The 21,205-nt window shown below is 38.0% G+C and overlaps 1 protein-coding gene across 3 annotated transcripts in view; it reads right to left on the bottom strand.

Annotated features, from left to right (window-relative positions):
• Positions 1–21,205, bottom strand: part of MID1 (midline 1) — a 359,385-nt gene that overhangs the window by 42,100 nt on the left and 296,080 nt on the right. For all 3 annotated transcript variants that reach the window (XM_074858821.1, XM_074858822.1, XM_074858823.1), the window contains one exon: positions 5,689–5,784. In XM_074858821.1, the coding sequence (XP_074714922.1) occupies positions 5,689–5,784 (96 nt within the window). The remainder of the gene's footprint in view (positions 1–5,688; positions 5,785–21,205) is intronic.

The following is a 21,205-nucleotide window of genomic DNA, read 5'->3' as shown; positions in this document are numbered from 1 at the left end:
TTTTAATCATATATTTCCTAGAAGAGATGAGAAAAAAGTCCAGAGACAAACCCCAAATTGCTCAGAAAAAAGTAACTGGCAAAAGAGGCTCATACTTAAATTTGTGCCTTATGCCAATAAATATCATCTAAAAGATGTTTGCAGGAGCCTCATACATTCATAGAAGCAATGTGCCTTGGAAACTATGACAAAGAAGAAAATTTGCTGTGACATAGCACTTTATCAGCCAGAGAAACCTGTGACACTAAAACCAAGGGGAGAACCTAAGTGCTTACAGCATTAAATCCTTCCCTGATTCAACGGAGAAGTGGCTAAATCCGGAGCTGCATACAGCTGGAAAAGGCACAGGCCAGAAGAGCAGGCTGTGGCCCCCATCGCCTTGCAGGCGGCAGGCATGCAGGGGAGGGTGGCTGTGCTGTGGCACACAGTGGTGCAGGTAGGGGAGCTGTGCCCAAGGCCACCCGGGGGCACTGCCATGCTGACACTCCCCCAGAGCATGGTGGGGGAAAGGGAGACCTGGCAGTGGGCTGGTATGGCCACAGGGTTGCTGTCACCCAGGGATTAACCTATATTGCTTTACCCTAGGCCCGTCAATCCCAATTTTACAATATTTTTGGAAGATTTGTCCAAGGCTTCTACAGGAATTTTCAGATATACACATAAGCAATTTGCATAGCACATTTGTTATGAGTGAATTACTGCAGCCTTGTTTCACCCAGTGGGACTGGATACAGCTAGAGCCTCTTCTCCCTCAGCTGAGGTAGAGGGCTTGTACCTAGACTGTTAAATTATGTCAAAGCATAAATATTTATATTACTTCCTTTGCCCTCAAACATGTTCCCCTTGCAATATCTCCAGAACTAAGCTGCTTTCCTGAGGCACATGGGCATTTTTATGGACTTTTAGGAGCCACATGCTGATTTAACCACATGCTAGAGGGCTCTCCCGTTGGGTGAATTGTCCACAGAATTTGAAGATAAAATCCTTCAGGACAATTTTTAATGCTTTTTAAAAAGTCTTCTAAGGATACTATGAGATGCATGAGTACTGTGAACTAGGACTACAAATAAACATATTTCAGATTAGTGGCCTTTTCTATTCCATTTTCTCAGTTTGTGGAGAAAACTATATTTTACCCTATGTATCAGTTCACTATTTTACACAGTCAAGCCTGCTGTCCCTGGGGAGGCAGGCACAGCTGCCTTCCCCAGAGTGAGGAGCAGAGCTGGCTCACCAGGGCCAACCCAGCAAGCTGCCCCAAGCGAGGGGGTGCTCCGCATAAAGCAGCCTGGCCAAACGCAGGAGGTTGTAGACCTGCCATCATCTCCAAGGAAGGAAAACAAAACTTTCCTGATTAACAGCCTTTGGGATTTCTGCAAAACCAAGAAATGAAAGACAGGATTCCAGCGGCAGAGTGGAAAGATGGAAAAATGAGTGTAAAACAAAAACCATGTCAGGGATGTGTCTGAAAAATGAGTAAAACTAGTGTATCAGGGTGCTCCTAATGAAACAGAAAGATTTGGGACAGAAAGAAATGTTATAGTCTCAAGCATTCACTTTTCAGGGTGTGGTTTCCTTTGAGAAAATGGGATTTTTAAAATTAGTGTTACCATAAACTAAGTATTAGCATAGACTATACTTTCACACTAGGCATGAAATCAGACATTCAGATATTAAAATTATTATTATTATAAAATTCTTAATAATATCTCTGCTGTACTTAAAGCAGTAAAGACTACAAATTTGTCTTGATTTATTCGCAGAAGTTTTCCTGCTGATATGCCCAGAACCACCCACAGGAATGCAAGACTGGAAGTGGACTTCTTGAGTCTCCTAAGATCAGGATAAATCCCATCATAAATTGATAAACTCCATCTAAAAATAGGCAAGATTTTTGCCTCTGTTGCTGTGATGAAAGGCAGCCGCAGATCCCCCCTCCCTGGTGACTGGAAGGCATCCAGCTTCCAGATAACGAACATCCCTGACCAGTCCTTGCTGCTCATGTGAATGAAAAGTGAAAATAACTCTCTTTCAGAAGGGAATAAACATTACTTTTAGAACACAGAGAGATTGGGATTTGACCTTTGCTATTGATGAAGTTACAATTGCCTGATGGGAAGGATGTATGGGTAGATAATTAGTCTGCAGTGAAGCTGGTTGCTGGGAAGCCATTAGCAGCTCACTTGGTTGATGAGAAACAGTGGCTCTGCGACAAGGTTTGGTTTAGCTGGCGAGGATTCATTTATTCAAAAGACATAGAGGCTGTTTGTTGTTCATTTTTGGAAACATCAGCTTCTGTTCCATATCAAAAGCCAAAAAAGGCATTCCTTTTTCATTTTTCATGTAATATTGAATTTTTTGGTTAATGACATGACAAAGGCTTTAAAAAAAGTTAGTATTTCTACAAATAAATTTTAATTAACATAACTTTTAAAAAACTTTATATATCTCTTAATAAAAACTTTAACACAGGAACAATAATTTCCTTCCCTGTCTTTTAAAGTTCAAATTATGTGTGAAACCCAAATCTTCTTTTCTTTCTTTTTTTAACTAGTTTTAAACTCCAAAAAATCTAAATCAGCATTAAAATAACATTATTAAACTTATTTAACATTAGGTAAGGAAAATCAAAGTATGTACCAGCAGTTTTTAAAGTGTACTACCTATGTTGTTACATGTTTACAAATTGTATACATTTTATATCATTATCTGTAATATATTGTATCAAAAAATGAAAAAGAAAACATTTCCTATGAAATTAACTACCTGCTCATTTTCAACCTCTGAGTGAGTTCATATGGCAACACTGATACATTGGAAACTTCAGCTTTTCTTTTCCTAACATTTTGTAATTTTACATTTGTAACATTAATATTACAAACAATATACTGTTTGCTTCATTCAGGTTCCTGGTTTGGGATGACATGAAGAGCATAAAGAAAGAGAGTATACTAACTTTTAAAAAATCTGTCTAAGTCTCAGCTTCTCTAACATTGGAGATATTCGCATCATATCTGAAGTCTTCACAGAGCTCTGAGAACCAGAGATAGCTTTAAAGTTTACGTCCACATCCCCACTTGTCCCATTTCCAGCGTGGCCTAGGTCCAGCGTTCTGACTGAAGCTCATTTCTTAATATTTAGCTAATTTAAATGCTAATTAGACTAATTTGATGAATAAAACGTGGTAGGAATTAATTAACAACTTTGCTGCTATTGCTTTATGTCTGCAGAGAAATTTTCTAAAACAGGACTCCAGGGACAGTAGAGCATCTGTTACCAGTGGAACAAGTTGGATTTTTTGTAATACTAAACCTCAGAGTTGGTAATGTATTGCAGAATTGCAGAAGGGATAGAGAAGTGATTTTAAATTTTCCAGATCTAGCCCATCTTGGACACAGGCCACCAATGAAGAAGAGTCCTGAGCCCATCTGCTTCATGGATTTTGCTCTGAGTTTTATATACAGAGGAAGAAAATGTGCCTTGTCTCTGTCTCTCATTACCTACTAGAGTTGTTCCAGCTGATATTACAGTTGTTCTGCCTGACGTTATTGCTGCCTATACAAAGTATTCAAAACGCTCAACTCATGTCTGACACTGTGGACAGACTTTCATGGTTTTGTTGAGCGCCATGAAGTCAGTGAGGGTCCACATGGGTGGAGCAGGTAGAAAAATGGATAAGATGATCTTTGGAAGAACAGTCTTGGGGTTTATTTGGTTCTGGTTTTTTGTTTTTTTTTTTTTTTTTTTACTGTTTTGGTTTGTTGTTTGGTTTGGTTTCATTTCCTTTGGGTTTTTTGGGTGGATATTTTTTTTCTTTTTTTTCTGCAGCATGTGCCATTACCGCAGTCAACAAGGTACTTCAACAGATGCCAGATTTTCAAGATGTGACTTTGAATGTATTTACAAGCAAAAGTTGCTCTTGGGATTAATTAGATCACTGAATTTTAGTCTGAAAAACACAGAAAAGTAGAAGCCCTATGGAGAACTTCCATGGGACTTTATAAGGAAGAAAAAGAGGCTTCTCTGAAAACCAAGTGCCTTTCTGCAGAGCTGGCAGGTGGCTGTGTTACAGCAGTTTATGTCACAGCTAACTTTCTCTTAAATTAGATCCATGTTTCAGAAGCTCTGGGTTAAGGCTACCTTCCTCTCTCAAAGTCCCCAGGGCTATTCCTCAGGTAACACTGGTGAAGAAAGCTGGCTTGCTTTCACATATATAGACAACCATAATCAAAGTGGAATACCTTTTCTACACAACACTATTATTATTTAATGCTGCTTGCCTGCTAGGAACTTACAGTGTGCCCTTCTCTGAATAAATGAGGCTGCTGCAATGCAGTCAGAAGTGGAATGGTCCTATGCAGAAGCCTGTCAACAGACAGCACTGTAATGCAAACAAAACCCCACCCATTTTTCACAGGGAAAATAAGTTTTCCCTGCTAATTTGACTAGTAATTAGCTGTTTAACTAAAAATACCTTTTCTCTGTGACTGAAGTCTAAAGTTCCACTCTACATCAGCAGTATTTATGTTGTGCTACCTCCTCTGATTCCTATCCCATTAACTTTCCCATGCCATCTTAAATTGAGTTTAAAAATTTATGAAAACTGATAGCACTGCCAATGATGAACTTGGCGTATCTCAATGAATCCAGTATATCTGTCAACCAGCTGATGCACCTCACAATGTTGAGCCTTTCTGAGTCTTCCTGTGCTTCTCAGCCACAATTTACCTGGAGGAGGCATAAAAATGTTTTGTATCTGGTGTGTCACCTGGGACTCACACCTGAGACCGACAATGAAGAAAGCCCTGGTGATAAAGTTTTGATGCCATTGGGGATGTTTGTTTAATATTTACTGGCAGAAAGCATAAACTCATGTTGTCTTTTACAAGTTTTTTATGATATGGAAGCTTCTTCTTCATAGTGGTTTTGGCTTTGTTGACCTGACTGTATTATAAGCATCTGAAAAGGTCTTATAGCATGGCAAAAACTAAAAAGAAAAGTTTTGCTAAAAAGGAATCTATTTTGGACTCTGATCTGTTCCTGTGTCAGTTCCCATGGCTGAATTAGTCTGTGATTATTTTAATTTGCATGTAGAGCAGCAGCCCTCATGAGGCCAACTAAAAATCCCCCAGATTTTTGGGAAATATGGATTCAGATGCCTCCCTGCTAAAGATTTTCTGTGATACTCGAAGTGGAATATGTAACTGAGGCAAATGCCTGTAAGCATCTTTCTTCTTCTGAAGATAAATATATTTCATGTATGACTTTTGAGTCATGTATGTATTTAGATACTTAATTCTGATGAAAAGAAAAATCAGTGGCCAATAGAAACCTAAATATCATTGTGGATCTGGATGTTACTATTTCTTTGCCTTAGTTTTCCATCTCTACCTCACAAAGGACCCAAAAAGGTAAAAATGTTACAGATAGTGAGTGATGTGCTCAAGTAAAGCAGTGGTGGGGGCCATACAAACATATCATAATTAAACAGGGATAGGAAGGAATGTAAAGGAGGTCATCTGTATTGAGAACATTTATTAGTGAAAAGCTCCTAATCAGTTCATCACTATTCTAATTTAGTTGTGCGCTGCTTGGGGTTTTTTTTGTTTTGTTTAAACTTTCCTTCCTGAATGCTAGAAGTGAATGTAATTAAGTTTACAAGTATTTCAAATGGAGGTCAGTACTCACTTCTACATGTTGACAGGTCTGAATGAGTTTCGCCAAAAGAGTTTCCAGTTCAGTATTCCTCTTAATAAGGTTGGTGAGGTTACTCTCCAAGTTTTGCTGTCAAAAAGAAACAAAAGAACACATTAGCATTTTGAAGAATTTAATGTTTAGGTGAACAGTTGAAAAGTTGATATATTTTCAGGATCTGAATTTTGTAATTACATAGGTATGAACATGAGACTTTCATTTTGATATGCTCCATTAGATGTTTTGTCTATGCATCAAGTATGGCAAGACAAGAGAGCAGAGAAGTTCAAGAGCAAGTTCTAGAAAATAGGGTTTCTAAGGACCTACTAAAAACTAGATTAAGCAATTAGTTTTTGTCAGGGAGAAAAAAAAAAAAGCATAAAGAGAAGAGCAGAGAAGAGCAGGGAAGCTAAAAATGTTTCACCAAAAAAAGTGGTTTATTTTGGCTGAGAACACTTTTTGACTCCTTATTTCCTGCTCTCAGTCTAACATCTGAATTTAAAATCCTGCTGCTAACTGAGGTCTCTGAGCATGTGCCCCTTTGGGACTGTAGTTGTAAGGACCCAGTAGACAGGTCAGCAGTTTCTTCCTGGGATTTGCAGGGCTGGGGGATGATTGATCCAACTGATTTAATTCCCTAGTTAAGTAGAGTTACATTTTAAAATAAATAATTCTAAAGAGAAACATATTTTCTATGCATAAGAATGAAATATCTACTCACAGACTGTGCCTTCACTAACTGTTCTTAAGAGAGAACTTGTGGCTTCTATCTGTGTTTATCAACTGATTATGGCTGCAATAAATATCTGCAACTGTGGGAGATCAGAGTGCTTTCCAGCTTCCAGATATGAGGCCACATCCTGGCCACTGTGCAATTGCATGTGAGATTGAGATCTAGCAACAAATGTTTCAGCCTCCCTTCTCCCCTCGGTATCCACAGGAAGGAAATCCAAGCACATGAGGAGGAGGAGGAGGAGGTCTGTGATGGCAGTGACCCGCTCTCTGGTCTGGCTGCCTTGGAACTAGGACCCTGCTGTGCACCATGGAACTTCCAGCTACCAGCTCCTCGCTTTTTACTACACATCCTGAGCTAGCTGCTGTTTTACATGAAACCATCTTCTGGAAGCATATGGGCATGAAAAAGCCCTTTTTTTGCATAAAATGCAAAGTTTCCATAGAGATAAAAAAAAGCCCTGTAAATACAACTTAAGTACATAAAAAAGAAGAAGAAGAAAAAAGCAGCAAGCCATCAAAAAGAGTCCTGACTGTAAACACTCATTTATTTCAGTAACTTCAGGGGTATATATTCCATTTCAAAAAACCTGGGGACTGCTGGCATGACAAGCTGTTTCTCATAGTTATTCACCTGTGGAAGTGTGTGAAACGAGTCCCTTGCTTAGCATTCCCTACAAGCTGACAGTCTCTGCCTTTTAATTGTACTTTGTCCTCTGAGCAGTCCCCAGTATCTAGAAAGTACTGAACAAGAATACCAGAACTGGGCCCTGTGCTTCTCTCCCCACAAGGGCTGTAGTGTCTCTGCAGAGCTTTCATTAATTTCATCACTCCTCATCTTTCATCAACGGGCTTTTTTTCTTCACGCTACTACTTTTCCCCCTTGATGTATCTATTCCATCACTTAAGTCCCTTCAGCTACTATTAACTCACCTGACTTCTCTCACCCTTCCCCACCTCCCTACCTCCATGCATACATTGAGTGTGTGAGTGTGTGTTTGTTTGTTTTCTGGCACCGTTACTCCCTGTCTACCTCATGCTTAAAGACTTTGTTCCTTGCCCTCCCTTTCTGCAGCTGTGCAGTCTCCTTAATTCTTCTTGCATACGGCTACAAAGAAATGAAGCTGGCAGTATGTCATTGCTGAACCATACATACCTTGGCATTTACCAGAGCTGATGCTGTAAACACTGGAGGAGCAGTCAGTCCATTAAAGATAGCACAGGATTTTGATGGCTTTATGTATATAACCATTCCAAGAAGTGTGATGGGTGTTTGAAGAACATAATTTTGGCATTTTCTTCCTAGCACAACCATGCATATCATGTATCACAAGCTCTGGCTGTAAAAATACCTTCTACACTGCATTTATTTTATAGCCCATTAAAACAAAGAGTAACAAGAACGGGCATTCTTTACTGAACAGTTTGAGCTGTATCTTGTATTTCCATAAGCTGCACTGTGAATGATCACTTAATTGCAAAGGCATGTTTGCTGTTCTGTTAGATGTCCCTTTGTAGACCTCAGACTCACATGCAAAATCAAAATACCATATAGAGTTACAGTATCAGACAACCTTTGTCTTTAAAAACCAGTTTGTTAAGGGGATCCAAATGTGCAAATACTCTTGAAATATTTATATAACTTCTTACTGCTCACATATTCATTTTGTATATGTTCTAAGATTTTATACTAAAAGATTTAAAATGAAAAATGTATATTCTTGATTGTGATTGCCTAATTTAAAGTGTATTATTAGACATAATAAACGCTAACAGTCGGGACCTATGCATATTATGAAGAAAAAATGTTCTCAAAGCTATTATGGAAGACTGTGGTGATTTTAAATAACCTGAAAGTGTCTTCAACTAAGGCCATTAATAGATAAAGAGTAAGTATTTTTCTCTGAAACAGATTTTTTTTTTACCCATAGATTATATATAAATTATTATATCCAGGATATTTTCAAATCCTAGGTAAAGAACAAAATTTTAGAATAAGTTTCCCATCCAGTGAATATAAACATAAAGCCATATATATTATTATGGTTTCATACAGGTCTCTTGATGTCCTCTGCATTTCCCAACCATGAAAAGGGAGGATAACTACTAAAGAAGTGAGTTGCTTTACAAAAAAATTGAGTTAATGTATTCCAGTGCTCTAGCTCCTTGAACTGTGTCATTTTCAAACTGTAAAGCCCGAGCTTTGTTTCCATACAGTTTGGTATGGAAGAGATTGGGGTTAAGTCAAGAATGATCAGAATTTTGTTAAACTTTTGTTGAAGAACATCAGTTTATATTAATGCTTTACAATACAAGATAGCAAGAACCTGGCAGCTGCTTTCTGAAATGTCAATCTTTTCAGCTTCACTAGGCAAGAACTGAATGGCAGCTCTTAAAACTGGCCTGATCTGAAAGAGATAAAGGTCATAAAACTCGATCAATTCTTGCAGAATGTTTACTTGGATTTTCTCTTGGCAGTATCTTCCTCTAGTACTTTCCCCTATTTTATTCCTATACGGACCATGGTACCACTTTGGCCACCACATATAGTAGGTACCAGAAACTAAGTTCAAGTTTCTTTACTCTGTATAGGGTGACCCAGAAAGGGCCTGAAAGACATTTAAATTTCAGAAGCAGAAGTTTGCTCACAGACTTTCCAAAGTGTCATAAACTCATTTCATATCCACACCTGAAACTTCCCAAGCTGTGTAAAACTACAATGACAGATTTGGAGCTATGGCCATCTTGAAAAATTGATCCAGTTTGGTAGACCAGAATTCCTGGGATAGTGAATTGTAGCCAGGTTTTAAGTCTGCAGAAAGTGTGCTCTCACATTAGGATGACTACATGTGAAAATTCTCTTAGGTTAACCAAATTACAACTGTCTTTTTAGAAACGTTCTAGGTAAATCATAATTTCTTAAACATTTGCACCTGCCTTTCCTTATCTTTCATGCATGTCACCAATTTTCATTGTTATCTGTCTATTAAAGTCTGAGCTTAGAAATGCAGGGGCTGTTTTTTAAAAGAAAGACAATAGTTGCTGTGCATTTGCTTCATGAACAGATTTCATGCATGTTAACTCAGTGGATGCAAACTGCTCTCAAAAAGCAAAGGCCAGGCTGAATGCTTCCTGGCTTATCAATGCAGACCAAGCCCAAGAGCTGGACATTCCATGTGTGCTTTGCAACTGTTTTTTCAAAATACAGTATAAAGTGAAAAGAATGCTCACTGTCCATTTAGCATGGTCTGACAAGTATACAATATAAATATTCCTATAATCTTGGGATAAATCCAAGTAGATGAAATCACAGATGTAATTGAAAAGGACAGTTGAGGATGATGTTTCATTTTGACTCTACATGTCTATAAAATGATATGATCCAGGGACTGGAGTCTGAAGTTCAAAAAATTAATGCTAAAAATTAGAGGAAGGCAACTCAGGACTTGATGCCTTTTTTAAGCTGCTGGCTAGCTCACACTGAAGTCATGATCTTGTTGCAGTAATGACTGCGTGAGGCTTGTGCCCTGATTGAAGTGGGAGGTCATACTAGATGATCATAATAGTCTCTTCTGGCCTTTAAATCTATCAGTCTATGAAAACCAAATGTGAACCCATGGCCTTTACCAAATTAACACTCTCACGCAAAGCATTGCTTGTCTAAAATAGGAAGGTAGCACAAATAGATAGTCCTAAGCTACTATATGGGTTGGAAATGCTGTCAAAATAAATTAATGTAAGCTTCTAAGAAGAAAAATGCTGAGTTGTGTGCTCCTGCCTTATATCACAGCAGAGAAAACATCCCCGAGATCATCTTCTCAGAAGTATTTTTCTGCTCCTTAAAAATTGTCTATTCAAAGGGCCACAAATAAAACATATAGCTATCAGTTTCAATGAGATTTTAAATTCCATTTGAAGTAAAGCTACCATCTTTTTCTCATAAAAAATATTTTTTTTCCTGCCATTGGTAAATATATGTATGCATTTGTATTTTCCACTCACTGCTTACTGGAAGGCTTTGAGAACCAGTCCACTGAAAGTGCAGCACATGCCAAGACTCACACACTGTGGGACAGTACTTTGTACCAATAGCCTTGGTCACCATTTACATCAAATCTGTCATGATCAAAGCCTTTGGGCAGCAAACATTGACAGCAGTTTGCATTTCCTTTGCTCCTGGTGTAGAACTGACCAGAGTAAGGCATATTTTGAGGCTACCTCCTGGTTTAAAGAAGAAAACAACTTTGGAGAGCCTTCTGGGCTTATCAGAGCCCTGCATAGTGGAAATTAGGTTTAGTAACTAATCAGGTTTCATGAAAACCACAGGCACCCTCCCATCACCTCTTTACAAATGGTCAAACTGAAACAGAGCTTATGTATTTTCAGATTTGGTTGGTTGAAGCGTGTAACGAAAAGCCACACAGTTACACTGTAGTAAAACACAGATGAGGAATAAAACACTGCGAAGCAGAAGTGTGATCATATCCTAATTTAAGCTAGCGGGGCAACCAGAGCGGTGTTCACATGGCAGATCAGTCTTTAGTACATGCAGGCTGGCTAGAGATCTTAAATATACTCTCCATCGCTAACAAAGTCCATGCAACCACATCTTCACTGCAACTGTTTTTCCTCCTAACTTGAAGAAGTTACATTTGCATGTGCTCCACCACTTCGTCGTGGTGACATACCCTATGAACTAGGCCTGTTGCCTCCAGGACTTGAGTCTAACCTATTAAAAAAGTTGCCAATCAGTTCCAGAAGAACTGCCAGAATATCAAGCATGGTTTTGAGCCAGGTTTTGGGTGTATGTGAGTTTAATGTTTCCTTTGGTGTTCTTTATTTAAATGGACATGCCAGGTGCACATGGAAAAACTTAAGCTAATTTTTATTCTATGTACTTATCCTGAAACAGATGACTACTCTTCCGTAGGATACACATGCTCAACCCTGTATTTCTCCAGCCAGGGAATGGTAACATTTGCAGTTAATAGGAATGATTGACCTCAAGTCTCAAATGTGCAGAGCTTGACAACTGCACTCCACATTTCTATGTGAAAAGAAATAAGAGCTACAATGTTGATACACTCCTGGGGACAAAGATTTTTATCTCAAGTGATTACAGTATATCACAAGAAAAGACCCATGAGATACCACACTGTTAATTAATTGTCCAGGACTATTTTTATTAAAAGTGCAATAAAAATAGCTGCATTTGAGGCCACTATGACTTAAATGATGTTAACCAAGTTGAATCTATTTTCATATTTCATAGGAATGTTGCTTATTTTTTTATTAACCCCTACTTAAAATGGGACATTGTGGAAATTAACAGAAATCCAAGCATTTCAGATTCTTGACCACATAAAATCATTATTAACTGAGAGGACAACATTCTAAGGAAAACCTACAATTGCACTCACACTTCTTTGCAAAGCCACGCGTGCAGATATAGCATGGGTGCTTGCCACTTGCAGCCACAGCTCTGGCCTTTGATTTAACTGCATTATTCTGCCTTGTGAGCTGCTTCGCGGCAATGCTCTTTAATTTTCCTTCACTGCTTCTTCTCCCTTCCTCAGAGCATAAAAGAAATTTTGTAACTGGGGCCTCTGAGGAAAAAGGGAAGGATGAGAATTATATATACAGTACACTATAGCAAAAGTTTTCCTTCGATGTGCAGTATTAGGTTTGGGAAAGAAACAATATATATATATACTTAAATCTATTCTGCCTGTAATAGGGACCATAATTACCAAGAACACAGAACAATGCAACTGACACTGCTTAGTAATTTTCAATATTATAAGGTGAAATGGACATACAAAAAATGAAAAGAAAATAACATTTTCTCTTAAAAAGAGAAAGTAATTTGCTTTCTGAGGGCATTCAAACATGTTATAAGAACTTTGTCCCAGTTTAGACAGTGACAAAACTGACTATATAGTACAAGCAATTTTTTTTTGAGATTCCCATTTCAATTAAACTATTAGAAGACATCCAAATGTTGGCTTGGCTGGGATCTGGAGGGTTGATTCAGCCCTATTTCTAATGAATCATTAATCAAAGAAGGACCAGAATAATAATCAGGAATCAAGAATCAAGAAAGACTAGATTAAGCATTTGACTAAATTAAAACCTAAAACCAGTCTTGAACTGATATGTAAGTTAATAGATGTTTGCAAAGCTGTAGATATATTTGAGGCCCCAATATATGTGATTGGCTTTTTTTGTTTCAATGCAGTAGTCAAACTGGAAGCTGAAGTGTTAAAAGAGCACAACAAATACCAGACACCCTGCATTTAAAGCATGTCATTAAAGACTTATTGTGGAGAGCTAGAGGGTTCATAAACTCATTCTTTTCCCCACTGGCTAATCCCAGTGCAATGAAGGGGGTTAAGGAGAACTTGAACTGTTGCACAGCTGTCCTGCAGCATCCTGGCTGCATCCACTTCCAACCTCCCAGGACATGAAACATATTTAAAACTAGGAGTTCAGCAAGAGATCCTGCTCATGAGATGACTGATCTAATCTTGCGCAAGCAAGATCTGTGAAGTATTCATTCCAAAAACCGAAGTTCTGAGTTTTGCACATAACTAATGACAGACATTTATATGAAGAGAAAGCAAAAAGCTCATCTAAAGAACCAAAATTTATGCAGTGTTATTAAAGTCCTGGCTTCTACAGATGTCTGCCTAAACATTTCTGAAAGTTTGTATTTTATTTAAGAGGTTGTATTATGGAAAAAAATCTGGTTTTAATCAGTCTGTACATATTACTGCATTTTGTGGTTGAAAAATTCCATCTTATCTAACCAGGTATATAAAAAAAGCAATTCAGTATTATGCAGAACTGGCAGGTTAGAAAGGACGGCTAGATAGGGAAGGAGTAGAGTGATTTGGTCTATGTTAGGTAGCAGACCGGTGGAGCTGTCACAAACCTAATTCAGCTCTTTCTGCTGGCTTGTAGCAAAGCTGACATCTGAGGCAGCTACACCCATCTGCATTTATGTTTCTCAGTATGGCAAACAGCGCTTTGAAGGACCTCTATAGATTGGCCTCCTGAGGATATTAATCATCCATCTGGAGAATGAAGCTGGAAGTCCATCTCCTGGCACAGTTGAAAGGACTGGGATACCCAGAGCACACACTGGCTTTGTCTGCTACTGGTGCAGCATCCAGCAGTTGGGCTAAACAAACTACCAGCAGTTCTAATTTAAGAAATGGGAATGACTTTCTGTGCAGTTCCTCTATAGGGACAAAACAGGTGCATCTGTGAACACAATATATCCCCAGCTGTTGCTCTGGTGACATATTAGGATCCATATAGGCACCATCAGTAAGCCTAAGTGAAGCCTGTGTACAGCACCTCTTTCGGAAAATGCCAATCCCACTGTCCAACTGCACAATGCATGAGACAACTGTCAACCAACCAGTCAACCAGAAAGACCCAACTCTGACTTAGGATGAATCATACTAAAGAAAACACCAGTTACAACTACGTTTTAAGGTACTTTTTTTTGTGTTTATAAACTCTCCAGGTTTCTGCCAAGAAGTACACCATGAGCTAATTCTTTCACTCTGGAGCGCTCTGGTATTGCGCCACTGAAGTCACTGGTGGCTCTGCCCTTTCCTTCCAGTGAATAGGCTCCAGCTGCAAGAGGTTACTCGCAATAAAATGTTGGCATCCGTCCATTTTAATGCTCATTCTGGCACATACTCATTGCCTTGCTGCCCACAGTCGGAGCTTGGTCTAGACAGAAGCGTAAATCTCTCTGTGTTTTCTTCTCTTCATCTGCTCTATTTCCTATTCAGTATACTAAACCCCTCTACTATATTGAGTAAATGCCCCGAAAGAAGTTTGGCATAGTGAACTTGAGTTACTCAGAGTTTTAAAGGACTTAAGTACTTTTTTGAAAAGAAGGCTTAAACATTCATACTTGTCAATCTTGCCTGATAATATAATTTAGCAGTATTTTTCTGTACAAAGCTTTTGACCAAGCACCGGTTATCGAATTTAGGAGTTCAGTAAATAAGCATCCTTGATTCAGATTTCAGCTACAGAGTTGTTATTATGTTTAAATCTTTGACTTTACAAGTTGCTATGGATAAAACCACAGAATAACGTTAAATAATCTCAGTACAATTACATACTTAGGGACTTATTAAAAAGCTGTGATGATGATAAGCTAAGTTTAAACTAAACAGTGAGTTTAAATTGCAAGGTACAGATCATAATTTGGCATCAGATTTTGTTTCATATTTCTGTCATACTCAGGTGAAGTTTCTGCTCTGACCCACCTAGCCCTTACTGAAAACACTTCATCAGAGAGCAACTCCAGATTTCAAATTCACCAACCAACAAAAAAACCCAACAAAAAACCACCCTTAAACCAAAGAAGACAATAACTAAACCAGACCACAAGCAACAAAAAACCAGGAGCTTTTGATTGGGAAACCAACTTCAGGTCTAATTTAAATATCGATCCACTGGAAAAATAGCCAGAACAAAAATAGCACTTCCTTTTTGCCTTGTATTTGTAACTGATAAATGAAAGAAAAGCATACCATTGAGACAGTGAGCAGGCAGAAGTATCATCCTCTGTCATTTAACGTACAACACTGAAAACTATTCCTCCCCTTACCTCAGCAGGGGACCCAACTCCATTCCCAGTCATCCTGATCTCCCTCACCACTCTTACCTCCAAAAGACGTATGTATGCCCAGATGCTGTTATGATGGGACCCTCACCTCCTGCTAGATGTTATGAACGTGAGCTGAACTCGGTTGCTTGGCTCTTGTTTTGCCGGCAGTGTACAGTGCCAAGAGTTTCTCAGTGGAAAGTCTCAAAGTAACTTGGATGCTCAACAAAATGCTCAGTGGGTGAGGGGTGTGTGCTACAGCCAGGGGAGCACCCAAAGAAATAATTCCTTTCCTTCCCCTGCTAAGTCAGTATTTTTCAGTCCCTACTGGAGTGCACTTTCATTCAGATTAAAATGCAATAATCAATTCAATGTTAATCCAACTATCATTTGAGGGGCCAATAATTCAAGGACAGATTACTATTTAACAGCCCTTGACAATGTATATGGAATGGTTAAAAAAAACAATGAGCCAAAAGCAAATGTCCCATGTGGAGGCCACAGCAGACTTATGTATTTGATTTATTTCGGCATTGTAGATAATCACAGATGTGTTTCATTTCACTAAAATGAAATAATCAATTAGTATGAACTAATGAATTGTTCATACTAATATGAACAATTGCATGAGGATACTTCAAAGTAGTGAATTTTAGCTTAAGAAAGCATGTTTGCAAGTACTTTTGTAGTTTATTTTTACTATGTTCCTATGACAGTAAATCACTTGTAGACTGCCAAACCACAAAAGTAACTGAAGCCAGTTCTACTTCATCAATACTTGAGGTCCCATCATTATATTCCAAATGTTATTTTCCAATTTTTGCTTCAGCTTACACACAGCTTGAAAGTATATCTGGAGTAAAACTTCTGTCAGTAAGAATCAGTGGATTGTGACAACAGGTTCTTAGTAGCACCACAGAACTCTGGTCTCTCAAGACACTTAGCATTAAAAAACAAAAATTCTGCTGTAGTTTGGCAAGGCAATAGATCATATCCTGTAAAATCAAAGGATGTTTTTAGACAAAAAGTGTAAATAGAAGCCCAAATACACCTGTTAGATTTTAAACTTGCACTGCACAAGCACAGGCTTATCGATTGCTGTTTCGATTTCTAACACGTTATTTTGTACTGCAGCTTCTGAGTTGGAACTTTCTCTGTCGATATTTCAGATTCTCAGTTGAAAGGCAAAACATTAAAGAAAAATCTATGTGTTCTCTTCATAAGAGATATGGGAAAATTCGTAAGAGATCCGCATGTTCTAATAGGAAGAGATTTGAACATTTTATTAATAAAATAAGGACAAGACACTTTGTATTTGTCCTTAACATTAAATGTAAAAATTTACATTAGTAAATTTAGTAAATCTGGCATCAGAAAAGAGAGCATTTAATGCATAGAAAACTAAAGTAATTTTTAAGTACATATATATAGTAGAATTTAATAAATGCCCAGTTAAGAAAAAAATACTTATGAATAACAGAGAATAAAACATCTGAATCCACAGTCCCTTTTCTGTAACAACAGCAACTGATAGGTATAAACCAACCCTTCTTTAAAATTTTAGAAATGCAAGAAAAATCAAAGTACTTTTAAAGTGCCATCTTCCTGCTACCTCTTCTTCCTCCAGAATGCCAAATACCCTCTAGTGGAACTGGTGTTTGAGTAATGAAGCCTTCTAACTTACTTTTGAATGAATTAGAAAGAATCTTAGACCCTTTCATCTTATCCAGCCCAGTACATCTAATTTAGGGATGCAGAACTGAGCTAATCTTACATGGCCTGCTGATCATCTTCACATCAGGTGGGCTAACAGTAGGGAAATGTAGAATCAGCCTGCCATATAACTTTCCCCACCTTTCTCTAGCCATTTATCATGACAGGCATCAAGTAATGAAAAATAAATGTGCTTACATTTTGGTGAAAAGACTAGCAATTTAGAGAGATGTGCAAATCCAATTATTCCTGGTGGAAGAGAGAGGGAGATCTTAACATTTCATCTGACACATTTAGATAACATGGACAATTTCTATAGACTTCCTCCGGACAAATTATTCATTTGATTTATCTCAGCCTTTGAAGTTTTCCCTACTATCAAGGCTGGCAAACTTTTTCCACTGAAAATATGAGCCAATGCTGATTATATAAGTATGATTTTCATGGCACTTTGAGAAGATATAAAATATGTAAAGTCCATGGAATTCTTTATTTGGGGCCTTCAATTAACTAGTTTTGATTTTGATCTCAGACAAAGTTTTCTTTGGAGAAAAAACATGGACTTGACTCACCCGGTACATTACGGCAGGTCTGTATTTTCTCCATCCATAGTTTCTGAGTCAGGCCTACAGACTTTGTGAGAACCACCTTCTTTTCAGCCATATAAACATACACAAACGAGCATGCATTTACATAGGTACTCATACATGCCCTGTAATTTGGAAAAAGTATGTTATACAACGTGCAAATGGTGTAGGGGGAGAACACAGTCTCTCCTTTGGTGTTTCTGTGCATGATCAACAACAGCATTTTGAAGTCACACAATACTGATTGAGGGCTGAGCTTGATTTCATACACTCAACAGTTTTTAAAACTCCATGAAAATAAAGCTCTTTGATTTCCTTTTTTTTTTTCCTTGACTGAAGGAGTTAGGTCTGATTGAAGGAGTTAGATGTCTTCTCCCCGGAGAATAGAAGGCTCAGGGGGAACTCACCACAGCATTCCTGTACTTAAAGAGTACCTACAAAGAGGACTCTCTTCACAAGAAGCCACATGGAGAAGACAGAGGGCAATGGGTATAAGTTGCACCAGGAGACGTTTCACCTCGATGTAAGAAAGATATTTTTTGCAATGGGAACAATCATTTACTGTAACAGCCTCCCCAGGGACATGGTAGTATCCTTATCACTGGGCGTCTTGAAGATGCAATTAGACAGGTAGTCTAGATAACTTCATCTAGGCTCCCTTTCACATGAAAAGTTGGACCAGATCATCTTTCGAGGTCCCTTCCAAACTGGGGTGCTCTATGATTGATGATTTATTAAGTACTTTTATTAGTTAAAGAGTTTTATCTATAATTGAATAATTCTTTTAAGTGTGGCTCTGTGTGTGTGTGCATGTGCATGTGTGTGCATGCATATGGGTGTGTTTTAGCAAATACCCCAGTGAGATCAACCTACAGGTTAGCTTGGCCTCCTATTCTAGCTCACTGGGCTCCGTACCTGTATTTTGAGCTGATTTGCCCAGTTTGAGCTGATTTCAATTATGCAGCTCCTTCTTGATTTTGAATACTATAGGGTCACTAACAGTCACAAGTGAGTTATGTATGGGAGAGGAAAACTGACATCTCTAATTCCTACTAGCCTGGCCCACTCTTGTCCATCTCTCCAGGAGTTTGGAAAGCAAAGCCTGGCAACACTTGTCAATCCTCAGGGTGTCAGGCTCTCCCGGACTGAGGGGCTTTAATTCCTACTTTCTGCAAGCAAGCCTGTTTGTCCCATGCATAAACATGCAAGTCTGTGCGATGACCAAGAAAATAATTGTGCAAATAGCTGAGGGGGTGCCAGGAGGACTATGCTATATATTGCCTGCATAATTGATGTCGAGAGCATCTTTATTTTCTCAATTGCTCTGCTGTTCATAGAAGTGTATACATTTTGCAGTTACACTATAACAGGAAAAACAAGTTGGCATTGGTAAGCCTTTCACTTTGTTGTAGCTGTTCTTGCAGGATACAGGAATTACATCTGGGAAATTGCATATTCTAGATAATATTATTGAATATTGAAATTACAGCTCCATTAACTTTCATTTTTTCATTTGTTTCTGCCAGAGTGGTTCCTATTTCACATACTTACAGTATAAAACTGGGTTTTGCCTGGGATTTGTTAATTAATAAGGATCTTATTCTACTTTATAATTCAATATCTCAGGGGTTTTTTGTTTTTCTAATACTGTATTTGTTACCAAAGCTAACAGCAACTCAATCTTGTAATGTCTTTGTTTCCATAGTAACCACCTTGTTTCAACTGAAAGAAACAAATGAAACACTGAATACATTAGGCCTTTAAATGCCTTAAATTACTTAAGTAGTTAAATAAAAATTGATAAAACCAGTTTTCTTAATAGAGATAAAACAGTAAGAGTGCATACTTTGTACTTTCCTTCTGTGAATTTTAATTACTTTTACAAGACAGAAACATTATGATCCTTATTTTACAGATTATTCAATTTCCCTAAAATCAAATGCCTTTAATCCAAAACCCACTGAAGTCTACACTAGTTTTTATAGTGAGTCAGTAGGCTTTGAATGAGATTCATCAGAAGCCAGTAAAGTTATGAATAAGGTCCCTCCCATCGCAGATACCATGTGCTGGTAACACATGCTTGCACAGACAAGTAATCTGGGCACTCAAGATATTGATTAATTATTACTTTTTTGTCAGAGTAGTATCAGTATATTTGATATCAAACTATTGCTCAAACAACATATACATGATTATCGATGACAACAAAAGCAATGACTCAAAGATGCCTAGGTTTGACATAAATAACAGAGGTACATTGCCCTTGCCACAGTCCATTGACACGTGATCAAATTGAAATCTTACTGCATAAACATTCACAATTCAGACTTCTAAAACCAGCATCTCAGAAACATTTTATGAAATATTACTGTCTTGCTGCTGAATGTCAGTTTGAAACTGCATGTCTGAAAAAAGGAGATTTCATTAGTTCGGGATGGGTTTGTCCAGACCTTTAAGGCAGTACTAAACATGCACCACGGTATGTCTCCAGTGTATGTCATTAGCTACTGGGTGTTTTTCAAACTAAATAGAAGTCTGGCTTGTTTCATTTTGCAGAGTTCTTTACAGGTACCTTCAGAACTGTCTTAGGTACAAATGAAATTTGTACATCAAAAACGCTGTTGAGGCTCAGGGACAACCAACTAGCACTAAAATTAAATGTGAATGAAAGAGAAGGAAATCACCGTCAAAGTAATACATCTAATAGCACAACTTGGTGATTTTCTTTAAGGAAACACTGTACTTGGTAAAACAGCTGTTTGCCTGGACGATTGCAGAAAAGACCCTGGCGGACAACAAGCTGACCATGTGCCCTCACAGCAAAAGTGGCTGTTGTCACCTTGAAGGTGTTCAAATGCTGGAAGAAGTTGCCCAAAGAGTCTGTGGGGTTCCATCCTCGAAGATATTCAAAATAGTCCCTAAGCAACCTGCCCTCATTGTGGAGGGGGCTGGACTAGATAACCTCTAGAGGTCTCTTCCAAACGAAATTGTTCTCTAATTCTGTAATTAAGATGCTTATCTTCATAAATAATAAATTTTATTAAAATTGTGAAAATCTGAAGATCTTTTAAGATAGGTAGTTGAGCTTTAAATATTTTTTTATATAAAGAATTTAATGAAGTTTCTGTCACAAAGAAAGTGACTGTAATTTATTAAGGGATGTTTTCAGTTTTCAGGGCAATTGTGAGAGATGATAAATAAAACAGAACGGGAACTCCAAGGCATCTTCAGCCTTCATTATTTCATGCACTCTACTAAAAAGAAAAACCTGATCTATTTTTCTCCATTCAGCATTGGTTAGGCACTCTAAGCAAGGGTGGAAAAGTTGCCACCCTTTTTTCAAGCTTGGTCTGTCAGCATGTGACACCAGATGGTTGTGGTTTAGTGCTCCTGAGCTGCACTGATGGGCATGAAAGTTTCAAAGAGTTTTAATTTTAAAACCCATCAATGGAGAGAACAGATTCAAGCCTGCTTTTAACTGCTTTTAACATTTGCTTGCTCAATATGAAAGCTGTAGGGCAAAAGGAAGAAAAAGCCTTAAAATGTGCATGGATTGCTTTACATAGAAGTACAAATTAAATTAAGAGAATTTAGTACTATACAGCGTTAGAAAAGTGTAAAGAAAAGAGCACCACCTAAATGATTTACAAAGCTTTTTATAAAACTTGTGCCTACTTATCAGTTTTCTCTGAATAGCCCGGCTGCCCTGTTTTTCTGTGTCCCATTAAATTGTGGGGTTTTTCCACAGTCAAAAATGCCACTTAACTAAAGTGAAATCCTTCATTCTTTTGAGGGTATACACTATGGGTCTCCTAATTAGGACATCCTGAGGAAAGTCAATTTA

This window comes from Strix uralensis, chromosome 2 (genome assembly GCF_047716275.1).
Source record: "Strix uralensis isolate ZFMK-TIS-50842 chromosome 2, bStrUra1, whole genome shotgun sequence".
In the NCBI taxonomy this organism is placed as follows: Eukaryota; Metazoa; Chordata; class Aves; order Strigiformes; family Strigidae; genus Strix; species Strix uralensis.
This window is presented reverse-complemented; position numbering and strand designations above follow the sequence as displayed.